The sequence below is a fragment of the Megalopta genalis genome, chromosome 6, assembly GCF_051020955.1.
Source record: "Megalopta genalis isolate 19385.01 chromosome 6, iyMegGena1_principal, whole genome shotgun sequence".
In the NCBI taxonomy this organism is placed as follows: Eukaryota; Metazoa; Arthropoda; class Insecta; order Hymenoptera; family Halictidae; genus Megalopta; species Megalopta genalis.
The window spans coordinates 5,067,687-5,091,905 of record NC_135018.1 but is presented as its reverse complement, the minus strand read 5'-3'; the positions used below and the strand labels follow the sequence as shown (position 1 = coordinate 5,091,905).

At 39.1% G+C, this 24,219-nt stretch overlaps 1 protein-coding gene across 1 annotated transcript in view; it reads left to right on the top strand.

The window, feature by feature from the left end:
* LOC117223739 (uncharacterized) overlaps positions 1-19,092 on the top strand; it is a 69,072-nt gene extending 49,980 nt beyond the window's left edge. The window contains exons 5-6 of the mRNA XM_033476206.2: positions 4,878-4,992; positions 6,711-19,092. Of these exons, the coding sequence (XP_033332097.2) occupies positions 4,878-4,992; positions 6,711-6,824 (229 nt within the window). The 3' untranslated portion in view covers positions 6,825-19,092. The remainder of the gene's footprint in view (positions 1-4,877; positions 4,993-6,710) is intronic.
* The last annotated feature ends 5,127 nt before the right edge of the window (positions 19,093-24,219 follow it).

The following is a 24,219-nucleotide window of genomic DNA, read 5'->3' as shown; positions in this document are numbered from 1 at the left end:
TCACAACGTCAATGTTATCTGATGTTTTCGTTTCATTCACAAAGCCAATCCGATTAGTACAAGAGGCTCTCTTGTATTCTTTAAAATACAGAAATCAAAATCAATCGTTTCAATCATTATTATCCGTTACTATCATTAGACAGCGGATTTTTATGCAAAATAAAATTCGTTCGTAAAATTTTTGCACAATTGCATCTTTCCAATCCCAATATGTTATACCCCAGTAAGTTATACAATTTTTGTAATTTGTGCAAATTATTTATTACTGAAAAATTTGCTATGAATTCTTCAAACGAGATTTTCCAGAAGCAATTGTCCAATTTATTTTACTTAGGTATTTAAGATGACACCATTCATTGGTTGTCTTCAGATTTCTATCTTACGGTTTACTGCATTGCATTATTTGTTCCACTAAACAATTTAACAGTTATAAAAATTTTCATATAATAAAGGATATGTTTATTCGGAACGAATACGTTTACATATTTGTTTGATAAAATTAAATAATATATTAATAAATAATAATTTATTAATATATAACTTATTCCTTAAAAATGAGAATTTTTAAAACGTTTTACATCACATTTTGAGTTTCCATTTTCTCTGAAACTTTACAATAATATTAATTTGCGCCTTAGCACCTTACATATATCTCTATTATCTGGCCATTTCTTGGCAAACATGTTATACATCGTTCGCACGGTATTCATAAGACGTGCTGTTTACGAAACGAGTCATCGTACGTCTATCTGCTGTTGTAATAATAAACTTCTCGTGTAACTACTTAATGTTACCTCGTTACAAGCCCGCTGAATACCATCTGATTTATCTGCAAACTTATAAATGGTATTGTTGCGAATTACTGCACTTCTCTCGCGTCGCGGCATTTTATTTACAATAGAGTACATAAACTATAATACAACTAAATTCAATTATGTTAGAGATCTTTGAATTAGATGGTGTTGATCGCTCGACGATCCGATCCCGACTCTTTGATTGTCTGTTGATAACACACCTCCGTGGCAACCCTTTTCTTCTATTTTTCTTTAAGGAGTTGCTCACAACAGGGCAGTTTCACATTACAGCGACTTGATTTGGACAAGTCGCCGTAACAGTATTATTAACTGTCTTTTTGCGCGTATTACTAATTTCCATGCTTCATCTAGGTCACTGCAAGACACAAACATTTTTTACACCTCGCTTCACAGATCAGTTTTCAATCTCTCCGATTCTACTTGCGTAATTGCTATCTTTTATTGTTTTTCTTCTGTACCACTGTAACCGTTTCAAAGTCAATCGCTGCCGCATGTATACATTCTGTAACATCAGCGACGTTTACTAATTTGTAACTTTGTTCGCAGGTAATTCATTGGCTTAATTAATGTAATTAAAGACGCGTACAAATAACCTGTTTCATAAAAAAGTTTCAGTCGTTAATTGAGGATATATCCTCGAAAACCGATACTTTTAATCATCGTTCGAACTCTTTGAGGCTACTCCCCTTTGTATACTAGTACACAGGCATTTTTTTTCAGACCACAATGTACGGACGTCTTTTTGCGTCGCAGCTTTGAAAGTTTCTGTTGCGTCTCCTCCGTTTCTGTAGCGTTCGATAAGAATGGTTGATAATTACTTGCTCTTGGTTAAGCCGATTAAAAGCTTTGCCAGGTCAAACGTCGGGTTCGAGCGAAGCCATTTAACGGAGACCAAACCCAAGCCAGAAGCGTTCATTCTATATTTTCGTGTATTTCGATCGATTACTATTTATTCGTATAGTAGGTCTTTTGTTTCTGTACTTGTATGATTTATTTGAATTCATTACTGTAGACTTATCTCTATAAAGGCAATGTATTAATAACAATAACAATGTTTTCGTTCCTACGCACTTGTTCTACCACATGTATCATTATTAACCATTTACAATAATTCAGTATACAATTGTTACAAAATATAAAGCAATGCGCTGTCGGTCGTCGTGTGAAAACATTTGATCGGGTTCAAGCACATTCTGGTACTTGTTCCGACGCGAGCGGTTTTCAGTTCAAGCCGCTTGAACTCACCGTTGAATTCGAACCTCAAATGCTCTAAAATATCTAAAAGACTATACCGATAAAAGTTTAAAACGCGACATCAATGCCTCAATGTATCATCTTTGTCAAATGAGATTTCATAAAACAAGTCAAGCATTTTCAAAAATTGCTTCGTCAACGATAAAGACGAATTTGATGATAAAATATACAGAACGTGTGTGTTAAAAAGTTCAACACAAGTAAAGAAAATATTACGAGATAAACGAATATATTTTTTTGTAACTTGTAGAATATCAGAAAGATGGAAACTAATTTATAAGGAAAAGTTTAATCGTTTTCGAGTATTCAAACAATTTTTCGGCAATGAATATTCTCGTATACGTTGTTCGAAATGTTATAAATTGTTCTAATACTTTATGAATTTACATTTTGCATAAAGGTAGATTCGATGTAAAGACAAAAGTATTTACTACTTTACTCATATTTTCTAAAATATCGTTCACTTTTGTACCATATTTTATAAATAAATCAGTCGTTCGCATTAGTTTCAGTCATTTTTTAATTATTCATCTGAAATGACTTTTAACGATTATAATTTGCCGCATCCTTGTGCAGTGGTAAAACGAATTTTATTCCGAACAACACGTCGGCCTTTTGAAAACTATCAGAGTGCGTTTGAGAACCCAATGCCTGTAATATACCGTACAAGGCGAATTCGATTAATGAAATTTTTAACGGCGAACAAAGAAAGCGTGAAAAATGTGGTGGTAGCAGGTTGAAAGTATTTTCTTCGATCGAGTTATTCCATTAGGCACAGTAAACGCCATAGAACGCGCTGCAGAAAGATTTAATGCAAAAGGAGCAGGCACAATGGCGAGAGTGCAATTGAATTTACGCGATAGCTGTGTCGAGGGAGAGCGTCGACGTGTTCATATGCGATGGATGTTTTTGAGACTTTTTTTCGCCTCCCTTGTGCGCCGCCATTGGCCACTCGCTCACTTTCTCCCTTTTCCACGGCTCTTCTTCTTATCCTTTTGAATTTACCTCTTTCCTTTTACCGGCGTTTTCCTCTGCTCGTATTTCGATTTAACTAGCTTGGCATGTCATATCATTTCTGCCCACATCAGCATCTCTTTTCTTCTTTCGATTCCTCCATCCTCTAATCTTTTCGTCACTTTTACTGTGTCGCTCTTCTTTATTCACAATCTCCACCTCCTTTTCCCATCGGGGATTATCTTCTGTAGGATTTTCTTGATCCAACAAATCTCCTTCTGTTTCTTCGACGCTACTCATTTTCTCTATTTTAACGCGCGCTTCATTCTCCCCAGCGATTGTTCTTTCATTCCGTTTGTACTCCACTTTTGTCGCCTCTCTCATGGACCCTTCTCCGTCCCTTCGGCTCGCAGTTCTTTCCCTACCGGGTGATGCGCAATTTCAAAAGCTGCAACAGACCGTGGTACAGATAAGCTAATGTCATTCCATCCTCTGTGCGACCATCAGTGTGAAAAGCCTTCTCTCCTGTTTCGTGTTTATACGAGTCTGTAAAAAAAAAAGAGAAAACGGGGAGGGAAAAAGAAAGGAAGGAAAACGCTGCCTCGCTAAAGACAGCCGCGCATGGCTCCCTGCAACGCGGTCATAACGCACATCGAATATTATTCTTCCATTCTTTATCGTGTTTTTTTCCCTCCGGGCGGTATAGCGATCTTTGATATCATTGTTTACGATCGGTTGTTTTCCCCGCTTGAATTTCGGACACGCGGACTATAAACCTTTTTGCTACCGTGTTGCTTTTATTCCGCTTCGAGTTTCTCTTGTCATTACCCAGCCGGAAACTGGAGTCGGCCAGGCCGGCGCGGCGTATAGATTCGACGTCAGGATAAAATTTTATTGTAGTATCCTTCAAAAACAACCGACTTCAACATTTTTTTACGAGCTCGTTCGGATGACCCTTAAATTTCTCGCCATTCGCGAGGGATCCGTTTAGCCGCGCACATTGCAGCACGAAACCTTGCCGTTTCCTCCAATATCTGCCGTTTATGAGGGAAGAAAAAAATAAAAGATAGTGTATATCGTGTTTTGCTTCTGTAACCGCGGATCGAGTAAAGGTTTTTCGATTTCATTGTTGTTTTGTCCGTAGTTTTTTATTTCTGCAAACTGTTATAGTGTTCTTTTTTCACGCAGCTTTGCTTTACGGAATTTTCCAAACACGTAAACGTCCGGTCAATAGAAAGATATGTTTAAATACAATGCTAAATTATATGCTTACAGATTTGTTTACAGTACAATAGTATGTACTGTACTAAATAACGTTTTTTACACCTTAGGTGAATCTATTCACATTAGTTACAGGTGTTCCGAACAAAAACTGTATGCTATCGAAAGAAGCATAAGCATGATCTTCTTGCTATTTTGCTTTTCTTTTTAATCAAGGTACGAATTTTAATCCTATGGTTGAAAGAGTGTCATATGAATAACAATTTATTAGGTTTAAGAACTAAGAATTTCCGAGATAATATTTAAATGATTTTTGACGTAGGCAATGCTCAAAGTGTTGCACATTCACTGAAGAACATCTTTTATCGTTAGCTCTTGGACATATAGATATGTTAATTTATACTTTTAAAAAACTGGAGGGGACCTCTATATGTATTTCGATCAAAAAATCCAATATCGCGAAAGATCGATCAATACAATGCTCACTCTTGTCTTGATACCAGTTTTTCGATATAACAAATAGTTTACACACAACTCAGATGACAGACTCAGATGAATCAGCCTGTGCATGTATAGGAAAGCTTCTCGATAATCGAACGTAATGAAGAGAGTTGTTGCGTTTGTTTGTTTCAGTGGCTTCAGGGAGTATTTGGATTGCTCGCACCACAGCGTTCGTCGACAGTGTGGCGATGACACAGCTCAATTTACAAAGGAGTTCCTTGACAGAATGTCAGGTTCATTGTTAAGGGTAAATATTTGCTAGCCTTTGTTGAGAAGAGGCCGTTGTTACCATTATGCGATGCAGTCCAGTCATATAACGCTAGAAGTTCGTCGTTTTAGAACATGTGTCGCGTCTTGTCACGTGTTCTTTGGACGGGATTTTCAACCTTTTTAAAAATGAAATAATTAGCTGTACAAGTGATCCGGAAGGACAATGGTAAAAGTAAATCGATTTTAGACCTTATTTCCAGAAACTTTGAACAGTGTTTTATACATTTTAAAATGTACCCAATGTACAATTATCTATCTAATGATCCAGAAGTTATAAAAAGTACGCATAGATTTTGAAATATTATCGTCCATAATATTTAAGTTAATAATAAGTTAAACTAATTTTGACGTTTCCTGCTTCGGCTAGCGATTTGTCACTGACATAATCATTTCAAGCAGTAAAAAGTAAAGTTTTCATATGTAGAATACTGTCAATTCTATTTGAACAGTTACAAGTTTAATTCCTGTTTTTCTATAATTAGTAAAAATACGGAGTATAGTAATCATTTACGCATGGGAACTTAAATCTGTGACGGTCACAGTGTCGCTGTATTATCGACCTAGAGAACCTATCAGTGGTTTTGATATTCAAGTGGCTTCAACATTTTGGTCCATTAATTACTGGAACTGGTAAATAGATATCGCTCTCTAAATGCCATATCAATGAAAGCCGAAACACGTCGCGTCATGCAAACCCTGTTAACTATTTCGTCTAATACACTATTAGAGAAAAGCAATTTATAGGTCGTCGTTTTCGCATAGCAGTAACACTTTTAAGCTACATTAATGTTGCTTACTTAATTGTTCAACACCAAATCTTTCGTGCCGCTCAAAATGACTGATTTCGCATTTATTATTTCTCAATTGTTGAAATTGTAAGGACTCTTTCTTAAGAAACGACTGAATATGCTCCTTCATTCAAACTAATAAAAATGGCGGGAAGTCTAAATTTTTTAAAGTTTCGTGTTAATTACTATATATTATTGGTGCATCATCATACAAGGAAGAAAATGTCGAAATACTTTAACATTGCCATTTTCTCACTAGCAACAAGGTCTAAAATCGGTCAATTTCTATTACCTTCATTTTACTTTGAACTCCGTGCACTGCTCGACCCAACAGTAGATATTCGCTTTTAATTATAGTTTTTCTGGCAGAGGTATACATGTACATTAATTTAATATCGAAAGCTCATGTATTAGATTGGCCAGAAAGTTCGTGCGATTTTTAACAAATAAATACAGAGCTTCTCTTTTTATCTCGTATACCACTTTTGGCACACGCACATTCTTTAATTACATTCTCCCCATACACCTTACAGTTTTCTCACATATCTCAGTCGCGTTTTTACCTTTTTTTTCTTTAAATAAAATATCATAACTTTTCAATTTCCGCAAAATTTGTCGACTGAACTAGATTGCCAAAATCTTTAGGTTTTGGTAAAAGTTGACTGTCGAACTTACTATCTGCTGTCTTCAAGTATCACCGAAAACCGCACGAACTTTCTAAACAACCTAGTACGTATAAATCACGCGAGTTAAAAATCGCAAAAGATCGATACAAAACAGATCTTTGATGCGTCTAAATAAAAATTCACGCAGAAGGTTTAGAAAGCGACAACGTAGGCCGAAATACCCCCTTAATTACTCGATTCAGGACATCGGTTAACGAAGCGATGGCGCGATCTGGTTTCAGGGACACTGCGAACCGTATACAGAGATGTGCGCGATTGACAGCGGCGCCAGCATCTCTAGGATATTGACAGCGGTACCTGTGGCGTTGATTCTGTTCGCAAGGTACTTCACGTAAGTGGTTAAGCACCACTCGTAGCCGGAAAAAGGGAACGATTTCCGTACACCACGAGCGCCGTGCTGAAACCAGGGGCCCTCCGTTCGTTCTCTACTTCAGATTCGCCAGCGTATTTCTTTTTTTTTTCGAAGAGGAACCAGAGAGAGAAAAAAAGAGCTTGCTCGCATACATACATACATACACGGGTGCCAAGCGCATCGAGTATCGAGAGGAACGGAGGAGGAAAGGGAGTATATAGGGAGGAAAGGAGACGAAGAAAAGTCGAGGGAACAAGGTATAGACCGAGCAGGGACGATCAAAGCAACGACACTGCGAGGAAAGACGAAAGTTTGCAACTTCTACTCTCTGCACTCGTGCGGCAAGTGTTTCTCTTTGACGTGAGGCTCGAGCCTCGTGGAAAACAAAGAGGAGAACGTGCTTTCAGACATCGTGGCGAGTTTAATCGGCCAATTGAAAGACACGTGTCCGCTGAACTGTTCGCCTACCAATTCCTGGATATTTGAATATCAGGTCCGGAAAAACAATTCTCCGTCGAAGCAGGGTCAACATCGGGAACACGAAATTGCAAACTATTGCGCTCAACGTGTGCTCTGTCTTGGTTATAAGAGTTTCTAATTGCTTCGAACAACACCGAAGAATATCGGGCACGAATATTGAGAACGCACGACTAAAACGGCCGAGACCGTGTCAACAATATGTGCTCTACTCTCAGGCAAATTTCGATGTTTGAAAGGGTTCGCGAGGGGAATACCTGTACACTGTCGATTATTTTCCCGCTTGAACGATCGAGGTTCGAGGCGAGATATTTTTCTCCTCGTGGCCGAGGGAGGTGGGAACGATTACTTCATGTGTGCGATACAGCAAAAGCAAGAGACGACCTATGAATACTGAAAGCGATCGTGGCCCGAAAAAAAAAGAAACAGCTAAAGGAAGTCGACGACCATTCTACGTTTTCCGTTTCCACGTTCCTGCTGATCGCTGAGTCTTCTGTTTTTTCTTTTTTCTTTTTTTTGGATAACGCAGAGCCACGCAAGACCTGAATATTTCAAGGACGGGTGAGATTCGAATAACCTAGCTTCTACTTTTCCGGAGCTGTTCGATCGAGCAGCGATGTCGTTTTCCAGCACCTTCGAATCTGGCCTCAGTTCTTGACTATGCCGACTTTCTATTATTCGAGGAGCTTCTGGTAAACGACAAAAGGAAGGAAAAAATGGAACGATGTTTGGTAAGATGGAATCGTTATCTTATCAGCCAACGACCGCGCGATTCCGCCGGTCTACAAACGAAGTGTCCCCCGCGATGAGCACTCCGTCTCGTCTGTCGATAATAGCGGCGATCCTTTTGTAACGAACACTCCATCGGGGAACGCAGCGAAGTGTCTAGTATTGAAAACGGTGTCAACGGGTGGAGGAAAGCTCGTTCCTTCGAATTCTACGGAGAAGCCGGGACGACGGCTTAGCAGGTCCGAAAGAGATTCTCAAAAGGAAGAATGAAAGAAAGCAGCGGAGCTGATGGAAACGCGGCGAGAATTCATTCTGGCGCCCTTGTCGACAGACCCTTCGACCGGTTTAAGGCACCGGAATTGAGACCGGCCGGATATGATAAAAATGAATCTTCCCTCTTACTTAATTCGCATTCGAGTAGCGTTTTCGAGCGTTTCCGTATAGAACCCAAACTACGCAGACTCGAAAGTGGAAAGTTGTTGGCGATGAGGAACACAACTCGAGACTTTTGGTTCCTTCATTGCTTATGCAGTCATTGAGCGAGCTGGGAATGAGATATCCGGAAAGTGGTGTTTGACGATGGCAAGGGGGAGATAGACGGCAAGTAGGGACTGTTTTCACGAAAACAACGTCGAGGTCGATCATGTCAGCGGATTATGCTGGGTAACACTTTATTCTAAACCTGGCCTTTCGAATAACAACATAATTGTTGATTTCTTTCTTCGACGTTAATTTGATAGTCATTTCGATTTTTTGACATTTTACTACCTTGATGCATGAAACTGTCTCGTACATAATCGGCTGACGACACTTTATTTACTAGGAAGTAAATTGGATTTCAATTCATAAGTAGTATTTAATGAAGTGGTGGTCTCTCGGTGGTAAGACGTTGGAAAACTCTTCGTGATGAGGAGCTAAAGAAATGAAATGAAAATTCATAGTACAGTGAAAACTCGGTTATCCGAACTAATGAGGTGAATATCAGAGATTGGATAACAAAACAGTTACTTGGTTACAGTGTTAGATTAAATCTTTGAATGTACAATAAATAATATTGTACATGAACCGGTTAGATCGAACTATTTACACGCGAGACGTATTTACATTTTAAAGAATTCAGAGGTACGGATAATCGAGGTTCGACCATATATTAAATGATTGGAACGACTTTCCAAAATCGTGTTAGTCAAGTTGCCGAAAATGGTCTTTGTGCAATGCGTAAGCAGGTATATTAACCCTTTACGGACTAAAAACTTCAATAATGTGAAAAATTAAAAACACACACATATTCTGATCTTTCATCAGACACATCATCTTAAAGTAAGATATGCATATTCTTCCTCAAAGGGTTAACCCAAATAGTTTATCAGATCATGGATGATATTGTCGTGGCTTTTGATCGATCTTCCAAGAAATCCTCAACCATTGATGTTCGACTAGAGAAACCTTTGGAACACTGTAGATAGTGTGTCGATGTAACCTATTTGGAAACATTCGCCAGAGTTTGTGCAATCTAAACACATCATGCCTAAATGAAACTCTCAGTTCATCCGCTCATATCGAGTTCTCACCGTCTTCTCCAATTTTCCTTTTTCCCGATCTATATTACTGGATCCGTTTAGTTTGTGTCTGGTTTACCTCCGGCGTCATGCGTCAGCATTACGCTCGATAAAGCGCCATGTAACTCAAACCTGTAGCATGAAACGGAACTGAAGTCAACGTCTACGGAGCTACGAAGTGGCAGAGAGTACAATAAAGTGACGACAAACGGCAACTGGAAGTAGAACGCTACAAGTGCCAGTCCGATATGTTATTTTCTTCGGTTTCAAGATGACCGATGGGGACGCAGATAGTCAGATCAATCGTCCGCGTTCTCGGTCCAGAAAATATTGCGAGAAACGTCAGCCCCAACGTCGAGTGGGATGGTCGCCGTTCTCCATGCAGAAGAGTGTATCGTCGCAAGCGAACTGGAAGGAAGCAAAAAAGTAGCGCTGATCCCTACCAGGACAAGAAGGGGACGATGCTCTTCCGGTATGTGCTCCGACACGGCTATCGCGAGCAGATAACGACACCGGCTCCCGGACAGCCGATTCTCTCTTGAAAAGGAATCACTTCCACCGTGCTGACTTGCTGGAAGTTTCATCGAAATTCTGAAACCCAAATGCGATTCGCGAGCTCCCTCGAACTGCTTATCGAAAATGTCTTGTAAGCGTACGTATGCCGAGTTACGGGCTCCACTTGCTCAAACCGTTGCTCTTCCATTACCTGTATCGAAATACGATACTGTCTTCGACGCTGCCGACAACGGCCGTGGCAAAGCGTTTTCTGCGTTGCTGAACATCAACCGTTTACGGTTCTGATGGCTGGATACTTTCGGATTCTTTAATGGTTCACGAGAAGTGGCAAGAGTCGAAAACGGATTGGATACGATCCTTCCGACGACACGGGGAATTGTTTGTCGCATCCTTTCGAGCCACTTCGCAGCGTTCCTCGATGAAGCAATTGATCAAGCAGCTACGGCGAAGCTTGTCCGATCAATTTCTCCGCTAGCATTTCCCGTTGCATTTTGGGATGTTTGTTGAAAAATCATTGAGAAGTCAGGAAACTCGGAAGTAAGTTCCTTGGTAGAAGAACGTCAGTCATGTACTAGCACAGATCTTTTTTTATTGGAAATGTACAAGAGAGAAAGCTGGAATGGTATAGGTATGGAAACGTCATTTTGAGAACAGATTGCAAGCACGTTTATTGTGAAAGATTATCGCTTCCATATCCCTCTTGCTACCTACGGGGCAAAGAACCGGCGAAAGCGTCTCGCTGGAAGAGACGGAAACGGACACCAAAATAGGAAAGCAGGGGAAATGGATCGAGTGTGTGTCAGCTGCTTCGACGGGGGTTTGATTTGCGCGCACGTACCGCCTCTAGTACGGCTCGGAACGCGTTCTAAATAACAAACAGCGAATATCTCAGGGGTGCAGGTAAATCACTTTCGTGGCGCGATCAAGAAGCATACGTTACTCCCGTCGTAAACTCATGGTCCGACGGAGATTTTGAATATTTCGAACGCGTGTCGTTCTCTCGAACCCATATTCTTTCGTAGCGTCATGTTGGAGTTCGGCAGGTTTCATTCTTGAAAGACCATCTATGATTATAGGACTGCAGATCTTGATGAAAAGTTTTGCTATTTCGATAAACATTTCTGTTAAACGAAGGATATCAAATCTGTGTGCAAAATTGTTATGCAGCTGTATTCGCTGTGAAGGTGTACAGATGTGCTGTCTAAAGGTTATTATATAAAAGAGAAACGATTAGAACTGAAAATTTTGTTTAATTTATGAGTTCGAGGGTATGCATCCTTTTTCCGTGGTGTTCTAAGGTTAATTGGAAATCTTGTTGAGTGTCATCGCATTCAATTCTTTGTTTCATCTGTTGCACTTTGATTGAAACAAATTGGTTTCTTCAATTCAGAAATCTTGTCATCTTCAATTCCAAATTGCTGTTATTTCTAGATAATCAATTGATTTGGATTCCACAAGCTACTTCTGTATGATTTAGTAATACAAATATGGTAGTGTCATTCAGTAGTGAAGTTAAATCAACGTTGCAGGTATTACGAAAAAGATAACAATCTATGTGTCGCATAATTGCAGTAGAAAATTGATTGATTTGTCATCCGAATGTTTTATACAAAAAATTGCTTGGTATACTGTTGTTTATGTTTTACATTTTTGAATGTAATTTTCCACGTTTCTAGTAACACTAATGATTAAAAGTTAGTAGATAATTATTTCTCTCAAATATAATTACAGCAAAGAAAGAAGTATGACAGCCGATTTCGCGCATGCAAAATTTTCCAATGACACCAATTACCACGGTGTGGATATTAATCATATAAAACGCAGTAAGTGTCTACATTTCTTTAAATTATTATACTAGAACTGCTAGTCACTTTTAGATTTTTCATCTTCAATTTCATTCATAGCACATTCATTAGCCCGCGAGAAATTTGATTAAACGATAATATGGGATTCTTATCATTGAATTGCGGATCTTTTTGCATTTATGGGATGCGCGGATTAAAATGTATAACTTTAACATAAAATAATAGCATGTTCGCCGTATTTTTGCAACGGGGAATATTTTAATTCACGAAAGAAATTTTTCTTCAATTGTGATTTTTATAAAATAATTTACGAAAACGTGAATCTATATAAAGATCCGTAGTCTGATTATAACCATTCAAATTGAATTCCGTCATGTTTTCTTTGTTACACACTAACGCAAGATTTGTTCAGGCATCGAAAGAATGCCTGTGTAATCGGAGAATAATTAGAGAATGATGACACTTGTTGTCTCACGTTAACGGTAGAAATTAAGTGGTCAATCATTTCTTGTCGACAAACATCCCACCGAATTTATCTTTCCTTGATTGAAGCGACGTAAAACTCGAATGTGGACAAAGAGCTGCATTCGCAGCTGTCATATCACACAGATCATACCGATCAGAAGATTGCTTGTTCAAGTAGCGTTCAATGCGGCGCGGCGAATCGCGTTATTGAACGTTCAATTATAATTCGTACGAATGGTGCTTCATTATGTTTTACTTGTAAATATTTGTCTGCATACCGAGCAAGGATTATAAATCTCTGCCCGTTTATAAGTCAAATTACATTTGACGAATCCAACGTGCTTGCAGCACAATTCATTTTGATTATGGCAACGAGGACCACAAGGCCAATTAATCACTTCGGAATAGTCAATATTTTCGAGATTTAACCGTGCCTGGTTTGACCCGCTTATGAATTTGTTGCAAATCGGTGCACAGTTGATCTGATGCTTAGTTTACGAGAAACTGCCAGTGTAGAATAATTGCTGGCACGAAGTCTCCACCCACTGATCGACATTGTATTGATACGGACTAGGGATAAATGAAATGTTTACTAGAATGTTGACATTCGTTCTTTTAGTAAGCCACTAAACTAAAAGAACTATTCTAAATAATCGTTTTCTAAAAATGTTACCCGAAGAATTAACCTCTCTGGACGACGCGCCACTATAGTGGTTTGCTCTAATAGCTCACACGCTCGTCGTTTGAACCAAATAATCGTCTTCATATGCATTGTTTCACACTTCTTTTGTCCGGATCCGGAAATGGCGGGTTCCTCGGATCATTTGAAGCAACTTCTTCCTTTACAAAAATTTTCTCCGAGGCACCGTTAACGAGTTATTAACGAAAAACAGTGACTAATAAGAATCGATTACGGCTGACACGAGGCGGTCCAGCCAACCAGCACGCGAAGCCGCTGGCGCTGTTGACTCGGCCGCCTCGCGCCAGCTGAGCTGGGATTCGACCGCTCGACCGCTGGCGCCGTTGGCTCGGCCGACTCGCGCCAGCTGAGCTGGGATTCGACCGCTCGACCGCTGGCGCCGTTGGCTCGGCCACCTCGCGGCAGCTGATCTCGCCTCTCATTGGTCACTGTTTTTCGTTAATAACTCGTTAACGGTGCCTCGGAGAAAATTTTTGTAAAGAAAAAAGTTGCTTCAAATGGCTTGAGGAACCCGCCACTTTCGGATTGCGAGACATTTTTTGGACACCCTGTATATACAGACAGAATATACAGTATCAGACTCTGTACAGTACACATCAGACTCTGCCGTCCAGAGAAATAGCCTCGCGCAGAATTCAGCTGTACCTAAAAGGTTAAAGAAAAGATTCGATTTTTAGTATGTTGAAGAAATATTGTTAATTGGCTGAAAATTATATGAAAGAATAATAAAAGGCCACGAGGATACAAATTGTTTTCGTCATGCAGTTTATTCTGTTTGCGAGTAAAATTGCATCACTGTGTGAATAGTGATCCAGAAATGAGGGAAAAACTCATTTCGGAAAAGACGCTCTATGTTTAACAATGAATCGAGTTGCCGATAACGCATTTGACTTCAGGGACGTGTGTCCGATTGTTTATCATACGGGAAGATCGTCGAACAAACGTTCGTGCGTGCAACGGAATCCAAAGCTTTAATGAAATTAGTTTAGTCAGTGCGATTTCCGGTTATTAGTTGGACAGAGACGTGGAGTTATTTCAAACTACGAATGAACTTTGTATCGGAGTCGAAAACTATTCTGTCGAAACGGGGTCAGCTCGAGTTAACCTTAAGTTATTTATATTCGTATGCCTATTTATTAATAATTTATTATCTCTATCATCATAGCGAGTCCGGTGTCACGATTCTTTACGATACACGTCGGTTAATCTGAAGTCGAACACTTTCATCTTATTCGTGTGTTGCATCAAATTAAAAATCAGTGGCACGTTAAATGCTCCCTGAAAATTCGATAGAAGCGGTGCCTCATGGAGATCATAATGAACATTTTAGCTTTACCAAAAAATTACTGCTACGCGATATCTTCATTCTCTTATACGATACTATACTATGTTTCATTACCTGGTTGTTTGCGTATCGCGTGTTTCCATTCTGTTTTTTTTACCTTCCATTCAAAATTTGTTTCAATTATTCTCACAACACCAGGTCAACTTTTGGTCAAGCTTTTCATTCTTCCATTTGATTTATTTTTCTGATTTAAAATACTGTATTCTCAATGTACAGATTTTACAAAATTTTCTTCGGAACAGTTCCAAGCTTTTGTTTATTCGACATTGTTAAAACGACCGGTGCGTGACGTATTGCACATTTCCCATCATTCTTGTGGAAAATTTTCGACTTCAGCGTTCTAAAGTGACTTATGGCGAAGCGTTCACGCTCCGTCTTTGAAATTCTTCATACTGAACATGGGAAGGATTGAGAGATTTTATCGTTTTATACCAATTTGCGCGAAAAGAGGCAATGTAGCAGAAATTGAATGAAACGTTTCAAAGGAAGTACGAGAGAAAATTTCACAGAATAACTTTTAAAAGAAGAAGTGTGTAAAGAAAAGAAAAAGAAGTCAGAGGTAACAATATCGAACACCTACCCATCAAGAGAAATAATCAACATCGCGATCGAGCTATGATTATATTAAAATTTTCTGATCACGATTTAGCAGGACAATAGAGAAGACGCGTTTCGTTCTCAGGATAAGTTACTCGCTCAAGAAAACATTGACATACTGCCAATTGGACTCTATTATTATACAGATTTAGTCGAGGATTATATTAAATGATCGAATGGTTATGAAATAGTATTGGAGGGTATTATCGCATAAATTATCGAGAGAAATTCATTTCAGTGCAATTGCTTGGGATGGTCACTTATTTTCTTCTATAAAGTCAGTAATAATGATTCTCATATCTGTTGTTCTCTCAAAATGCAAACAATTCTTTGCTTCAAACAATTTTCTGTATTTAAAATTTCGAAGGGAATAAATTGGTAAGCGATCCAACATGAATTTTAAAATTGTAAAATTAAAGCCTCTCTTTCATGGTTTGCTCGCAATAACAGAACAGTATCGAGTTGCCTCTTAAACGCGAATATCGAATATTAACCAATTCGGAAGTGCTTCCTTAATTGATACTTGGGAAAAATGAGAAGTTCGTCTTTATTCAGCGACTAGAAGCTCGCAAGTTGAAGTCACGTTCATTCTATCTTACGAATCTACCTTCGTTGCGTAAATCCACATGCTCCTCCGCAGGCGTACCTATAAATTAGATCTTGGCGAAGTTTCCTGCAAGCTACCATTATTATTCCTAAAAGACCCCTCAAGGCTAATCATGACCGTCTTCTCCGGAAGATCACGTTGTTCTATCCCATTATCTTGGTTGACTCCTCGAACTCTAATTCAACATCTTGCTTAGGTGAAATATCTCCTTTCATCGTTCCATGGTCCTGCAGTAAGCAGATTTTGCCGTTTTGAGAAAGGATCGCTCATCGTTCAAGCCTTTCTCTATAGAACACCTCTTGACAATTCATATTTTATGTTAAAACGAATATTTACATACGAAATAAAATTATTGAAGCGGAAGAAAGTTGTACCACATTTTTTAGTTTTCATTTTGGATAAACCCAGTTCACGATGCTATTTTGTAACTGTATCTGTTACTCTTATTAACCATTTTTATTTTGGAAACAATTTTAACTAAGAAAAATCTCTGTACAATCTAGTTTAATCTCCTGTGTTTTATAAAATGGGGTTTTCTTTCTGATAACGCAGATGGACAATGTTGAACAGAAATCTTCTTTAAGCTTCAAAAATTATGTTTCATAAAGTGTTCATATACAAATGCGTATTGCGTAAATGGTTCTGAAATTTAAATATCTCTCACAAACTGAAGCCATGAAATCTCCAATGAAATTTAGTATTATTGTATGATTATTAACGAGATGATTTCTAAAAAGCACGTCAGTATTTATCGAAGCTGTAAGTGCTCGGTTTAAAGACTAAAAAATCGTTATCGTTAAACATCCAGGTGAAAATCCAACACCGTTAAAACAGATATAGCGCGTCTGGAGAAAACGAGTATTCGCGTTCAATGCCCGGGTCATTTAATTCCGAAGAATGCACGTACGCGCCGACACTGTATAATAAAATCGATGTTCGATTGCAGTGGATGCGCGCACGTATTACGAGCTACCGACAGTTCACATTTAAAATTTGCATCTCGCAATCGGATCGATGCCGCTGCATGCACGCCGGTCCGCAAAGACGGTAAAGCTCACCCGACTATAAACAATTTTCTGGTATCGCGTTAGTTTTCTATTTTCTTTTCGTCGCGCGACTCCGATGCCGCTTCTCCAGCGCACCCTCGAATAGGCGAACGTGCGTATAACGGACTTCGCGCAGGGTTAATGCGGGATATATTCGTCGAACGTCTACGTGCCGTCGAAAGTCTGAAATTGTTGAAAAGTTTCGACGATCGGGAGCGTACGTATATTCCAGAAACTTGAATTACAGTCTCGATACCGCGAAGTTGAAAGTGGTTCCACCGAAAAGTTCGCTTGCTAGCTGGTTTACTCGGATCTTGTCACAGACACGTATTTAACCATTCGTAGTCTTGTACATAGTAGTGAGTTAGATAGCACCGAGATGGATCGTTCGAGCGGTCCATTCATGTAACATTATTCAATGTGCATCCTCCGCGGATTTTTGTCGATAATGTAAAGCCTGAGCGCCGGCATCGTATGAGCCAGTTAAAGCCCTAACGCCGGCCTTATTTGCGTGTTTCTGAACAACGACTAGTTAAAGAAAATATTTAAATATTTAGAATATTCCGTATTAAAAATTCGATCAGGACAACTTTTTTGTGTCTGGTATGTCTCCGTTTACTTTCGTTACAGAAGAAGTCTTCTAGACTTTGATAAAGAACGAATCAAAATTTGTTTCGATTCAGAGAAACTGAATAACACTCATATTTAGTGGATTAAACAGTCAGCTGTCTTTGACGAGTGTACTCGTCATAACACAGAATATTGTCATTTCTTGATTAAATTCTTTATTAAGTTACATATTTTATGAAAGTGTTGTATTTGGACAAAACGTGAAGAATTAATTACGGTAACTTGCACACTTCTTAAAAAGATTGCAACAGCTAACTGGTTAATATACACAAAATTCTGTGTAATGTGTTTTACTGCAAATTTATGTACTGTAATCGTTTCGTGTGTTATGGAAACTGGACGGAATAAAGTCGACGTTTGTTGAAAAAGTACACAGAGTTCGATTGCGGATAGTCGGCTTGTGTTCACATTATTAGTGAATATTTTATTTGATTAGTGATTATGCTATTTAAAATTCTCGAGTAGATGGAAGAGGAAGGAGACCGCGCGGCTGTGAAAGTGATAGAATATTATAAAAATGTCAATTGTAGTGGAAAGTAATTCGATGTTCACAAAAAGTATTATTGTTCAGCGTTAAGAGAAACGCCAAGTGAGTATCGCGCAGGAAAGCCGTCGCATATTCAGAACATGAAAACCGTCAATTTAATTTTACATTCGAATTCGATGAAGCGAAAACTTGTCCACTCACGACAGGACACACTCTTGCAGGTGTTTCGAATAGCTTCGGTAGCCCTCGCGTGTTTAATTACGTTCTAACGGAATGTTGTATGCAAATTGTCGGGAGCACGTTGCGCCGTTGTGAATAATTCAAATCGTTCGTAAACAATGTTGTATAAGGTTGGTCATCAAATAACTGTAAAAATAACTATAAAAATAACTTTTGTTCCATATTTTTCGATGTTTTCTGCTTGACTAAAAAGAGTAAACTTACCGATTAATTACGGAAAATAATTTCGATTAATGAAACGGTTTGTTTAAGAGTTATTTTAAAGAGAAACCAAAGGATGGCCAACACTATACAAAAGAGAAAATCTATGTTATAATTTAAGTCCGATGCGTTTATGATAGCTACGTGTTCGTATCGAAACTTTCGCAGTTACATGATAGAGTAGATGCATTCACAATTTATGGAGATCGCAAATAGTCAACCATGTAGTTTTATTCCGAAAAAAGAACGGTAACTAATTATTGTGCGCTTTCCGTGCATGAATTATACACGCGCGCGCGCGCGTATAGATGCGTTAATAGACAATTTTCTTGTGACTAGTGTGAATGTGTGCGCTACGCGTTCAGTATATATAATCTGCGTGTGTACATAGCCTGGAGAGAATGAATGAGAGAAAAAGAGTAAATTGTGTTCGCGCATCGTAGAATCGTTCATATTTTCAACACCGGAAGGTATTATCGTTTGCAAAAGTCGTTTGTACATTTTAGTTGCGCCGTTGTATTTTAGTGGTGTAAACTGTATAGACGCAAACAGAAAGAGAGAACGAGAGAGTGAGAATGAAGGAGAGATATTCTCTGCCGCTTCGTTTCCCCGGTTGCAATAGAGAAAGTGCATTTTCCTCAAAGGGAAACGAAATTAGTGGACGAGCTCGTTGAAATCCTTTTAACGCGTCGGGGGATCGACGCGACGCGACTAGCAAGCCAGAGAATACTTATTTATAATATAGTCGAAGGAAGCCGTGTAAAATATTATTTGCAGGCAGAGATGCCTTGTACTGAATGTAAGGTAACTAAATACATTCACAATAAAAGTCGATTATTTTTCTTTATATTGCTGTGTTCCATTATTTAACCATTTTTTTTTCTTTTGTTTTTTACGAACTCTCCTATTAATAATTATTCTTAACACGTTATATGCGGGACAGGCATTAATACCTTTCTAAAATTTCTAAAAATTTACTTTTATAAATCTTGTCATATATTTGAAAGAAACCCCTTTGAAATCCTAAAAATCCTTGTTATACACTTGTTATCAAAATCTTATTGTTAGTTTTGAAAACATTAAATATTTTCCAGAAAGTAAATGTTCTCAAACTTTACTGGTTTTCCCCCGCTAGGCGTGTAAGTAAAGCTGGATCTGTGACCCGCACAAAATGCATTAATAATAATTGTAATCTTTCCTCTATCGATTCATCTATACGTAATTTTCACTGTATGAGCATTTTTCTGCCACTTTTAGCACTCTAAGAATTACTCCAATTAATATGTAACATTATATATGAATGTCAGCTGAGATCATGTTTACCAAAAACTACTTAACCCTTTAAGCGCTGTGAACCCATATATGCGTTCTCACACAACCATTCGATTTTGACTATGAAGCCATATATGCGTTTTCGCATAACCGTTCGATTTTGGTTTGAAAACCAAAGTGTGTAGCAGACTACAATGCCTTGATGGGCGCAGTTGATAAAATCGATATGATTTTGAGTTCACTTCACTGCGTTCGAAAAAGCACAAAATGGTATAAAAAATATTTCTTCCACCTCTTAGACCTCGCTATATACAGGGTATCCCGAAAAAGTCTCGCAATCCAGAAATGGGAGGTTCCTGATGTCATTTGAAGCAACTTTTTCCTTTGCGAAAATTTTCTCCGAGGCATCGTTAACGAGTTATTAACCCTTTCGCTACGGGCGGATTCTCCGTCGCGGTACTTCTGCTGAACAGAGCGCTGCGACATCACTGCACGCTACGCGACGGCGATCGTCAGCGGAAGTCGGTACTCCGCGGCGGTCGGCGGAGAACCTAAGCTGTTTGAATTGAATGAATTTTTCGAACGAAAAAATTTTTCTCCAAAGGGTATTTATAAATAAAGGGTATTCCAGGGTATTTTATAACGTCTTAGCATGCGCTCTTTAATTTACAGTATGAGAGGAAATAACATTATGCAATATAATGCATCTTATGGAAAGCCACTATAGTGGTCCGTAGTACCTCAGTGGCACCAAATGGAAAGCCACTATAGTGGTCCGTAGTACCTCAGTGGCATCATATGGAAAGCCACTATAGTGGTCCGTAGTAGCGAAAGGGTTAACGAAAGAATCGAGTACGGTTGACGCGAGCCGGCCCAGTCAATCAGCGCACGAAGCCCAATTCCGCTCATTGGCTCGGTCGCCTCGCGCCAGCTGAGCTGGGATTCGACCGCCTCGACCGCTGGCGCCGCTGGCTCGGCCGCCTTGCGCCAGCTGAGCTGGGATTCGATCGCTCAACCGCTGGCGCTGTTGGCTCGGCCGCCTCGCGCCAGCTGAGCTGGGATTCGACCGCTCGACCGCTGGCGCCGTTGGCTCGGCCACCTCGCGGCAGCTGATCTCGCCTCTGATTGGTCACTGTTTTCCGTTAATAACTCGTAAACGAAGCCGCGGATTGCATTTTCGCTAAGAAAAAAGTTGCTTCAAATGACCTCAGGAATCCCCTACTTTTGGCTTGCGAGACCTTTTTGGGACACCCTGTATAATGCATACATTCCTTATAAAAATGCTAATAATAAAACTGACACATTTGAAAAATTTCATCTGCTTCTCATAAAAGATATTTTGCGAGAATGCCCACCGCATAGAGTAGAGGCTAAAGGAGGAGTTCATTTGAACGACTTTCCACTTCGATTAACGGAGAGGCATTTCCCTACATCCTGCGTAATTAAAGAAAATAAAAAACATTCTTCACGACGCAGCTGCGTTGTTTGCACTAAAAATAATCACAGAACTGACTCGCGTTACGAATGCAAAAGATGTAGCATTGGCTTATGTATTGAACCCTGCTTTGAGATTTACCAGACGATACAAAATTATTAAATTTTCAATTTAAAAGATATAATTTACTACTGTTATATATTGTTTGTGTTATTGTTGCTTAATAAAATAAACGGTTATTAAGGCTTTTCAGGTCACCATATAATTTATTTCAGTTACAATCGATATATACCTTGCAATGAAAATTCAGTCTGCTCAACTTGCGCTCTTTCGTAAAAAGTACGCAGTCCACGGTAGGCTTTTTCGTACGGACTGGGCAGTCCATAGCCCATCATACAAAATCAACGAAACTGTACAATCCCGTAAAACGTTTGCGAAGAAAATATTTCTCTTGTAAACGACAATTAGGCTGTTCAAGTAGTTAGTCTTGGAACAACTCCCCTTTATTTTTCGACATAAATAACATTATAGGTTTGCGGCTGATCCAAAATAAAATCTTAATAATTAAAAATTATTCTTTTCAAAAAATACTATTTTTGCATACTTTCCTGGACACCTTAAGAAAAGATAATTGCACAGTTCGATTCCTGTTTATTACCTGCATGAGTTAGAAGCGTAATGAAAACCTCAATGTTCTAGGATTAATCTCTTGCACTATAATCACTAAACTATAACTACAACAACTATAATCACTAAATAAATAATCACCATTCAATATGAATGCTATTCGCTTGTTTTAAATCTAAATAAAATTGTCTTTCTCGTGTTGGAATTTAGTGCCGAAAAAGAAATGCTAATCAAACTAGCAGTGGAAGAAATCGCAGTGCAATGGATTAAACACGATCCATTCGTCTCCGTCTCGACCCGAGGTATTTTAATTGAACGCTGAAAGTGAACAGATCGATCTCTCACATCTGCTAAAAACGAAATTGTACAGTCTGCACAAGATGAGTTAATTTCTCGGAGTTCCCGCCGCATTGAATTCAATGTTTTTTTCCGATCGCATCGCGAGATTACGCTTAATCAAACGAGACCAGCCGCATCCGCGGTGAAGCTGCATCGTGGCCAAGCTGATCGACTTTTGCCAGGTATGTAGCGGTCGTTTGATGTCGTTGGTGTTCACGGATCCTGGAGTTCGGGACAACGGCATTGACTATTCGTCGAGTAGTATTCGACTGCCTGCTCGCATAAAAGATCGTTGTACGCGCCAAGCCATGCGCCCTACCAGTCGAGCCTTCGTTACACATAGGTACACGCACGTGTTCGCCCGTGACGATCGAAGCAGCGAAATCGGACATAATTTCCCTTTCACGGTGACTCAAAAGCCGGAAATTCTACGCTGCTCTAATACGCCACCCCCGCATTCCACCGTTCGTTACATCACGCCGCTTTTGTGACGCGTGATTTCGGCTAATACGCGTAATGCACTCTCGCGCTGCCTATGAAAGAGCCAGCTCCGCATTTAGAATAATACGCGTTAGACACAGATTCATTCTTCTTTGAAACCGCTGCTCGTCGATTAGACTTCGCCGAGCATGCGTACCGGATTTTTATAAAATCAGGGGATGTCTAATTAAAATCAACAATGGAGCTTGTGATACGAATGCGCTCCTGAGACTACGGGAAAAAAGCTACTTAGCCTATGGTCTTTTTATCTTATATTTCATAATGTTTTTCCAAAAGCGAGCAATTTCTTGTTGCGGGGATCGACTTTTTCTTCATTATACGCTGACACTTTAATCTCTTCCTAACAATAATCGCGTTTCCCGTTCGTTTTTATTTAAATCTCAATCCAGACACGAAGGTGATAGTTGGTAAAAGGACATTCCAACGTGGCCGATATAAAATATATGAGAATATGTGAGCAGTATTAAGAATTGATGGCAAACGGCTCAATACTTATGGTATAATCGAAGTAGCCACGGATTTGAATTCCAAAACGCGGTAAGTTTAAAGCTACCAACCCTTGGTGGTAATTCATTCGCCAGGAGAGCATTCATCATCGGTGACACATCAGAATCGAATATTCGGAAGCAGTTTGTCAAACAAGAACCAAAAATGTCGAGAAAGAACGGAGCCAGTGACAAGTCGATTTAGTAGCTTTCGATAACAGAAGTTCATCGATTATACTGTGATTAACTCTTCGATGCCCCGGGTCTGTATTCGACACGAACCCTGCATCGTTCTTGTTTACGTTATCAAATTAAATTAGCTAGCCCCGACAACACATCGTGAAAAAGGCAAGCAACTTCAATGGTATTCACAATGGTATCCACAATATGTTCGTATTTAAATGTTTCTTCTAATTGCAATTCTTCTTTCACTATTTTTATTACCCTTGAAAATATAGTCAACATTCAGGATCTAGTCAACTTGAAAAAATTAATACGAACAAATAACAATTATCGCAGATCTCAATTCCTGAATAATGGCAAGAATAGTGTGCATAACATTTACAGTAGATCACACACTCTTAGATAACGTGGTAAATCAATTCCTGTGATCGTTTTCAAACTTGTTCAATGTGCATTTCATAGGCAGGGAAGTGAATTTCCGATTGCGTTCCGATTGTTTCCGCTTCCTAACAATATCCTTCTTCGCCGATAGTATCGCGTTTTAATACCCGCGATTGGAGGATGTCTTCGAGAAGATTTAAATCGCTCGGTGAAATCGTTAAGGGAATTATTACAACGGTAGATCATGTTTCACAAAAGATTTTTCGCCGTTCTCTGTGCTGGTACTATATTACAATGCTTCAGTGTTTTTTTGTTTCATCCTCCTCTCGTTTATGCGAACGTACATTACGCAGAACGAACCGTTCCGAGCATTATGGATTTCTTGAAATATGGAGAACATTAGATTACGTATATGTTAGTTTATGGGTGTGGTATGTGTGCGAGCAAAACCAATTTAGCTAGTTCTGCAAAGAGCAGTTTTCATTTATGCTGCATAGTATGGGTAAGTAGTTTGACATTTTATTTGAATTAAAAATAATCATTCAACACCGATTTCAATGATGTTGAAATATGTTGTCGAGGTCATTATTCTGAACAGCTTTATCCTATATTCAGGGTGTTCGGAAAATCGTGGTACAACCGGCAAGGGGGTGATTCTGCATGCAAAAATAAATCGAGAAAGAGGAATAATTTTATTTAAGGCTTCGTTTTCGAGAAAACTGAATTGAAAGATGCGTCAAATTCGCGTTGC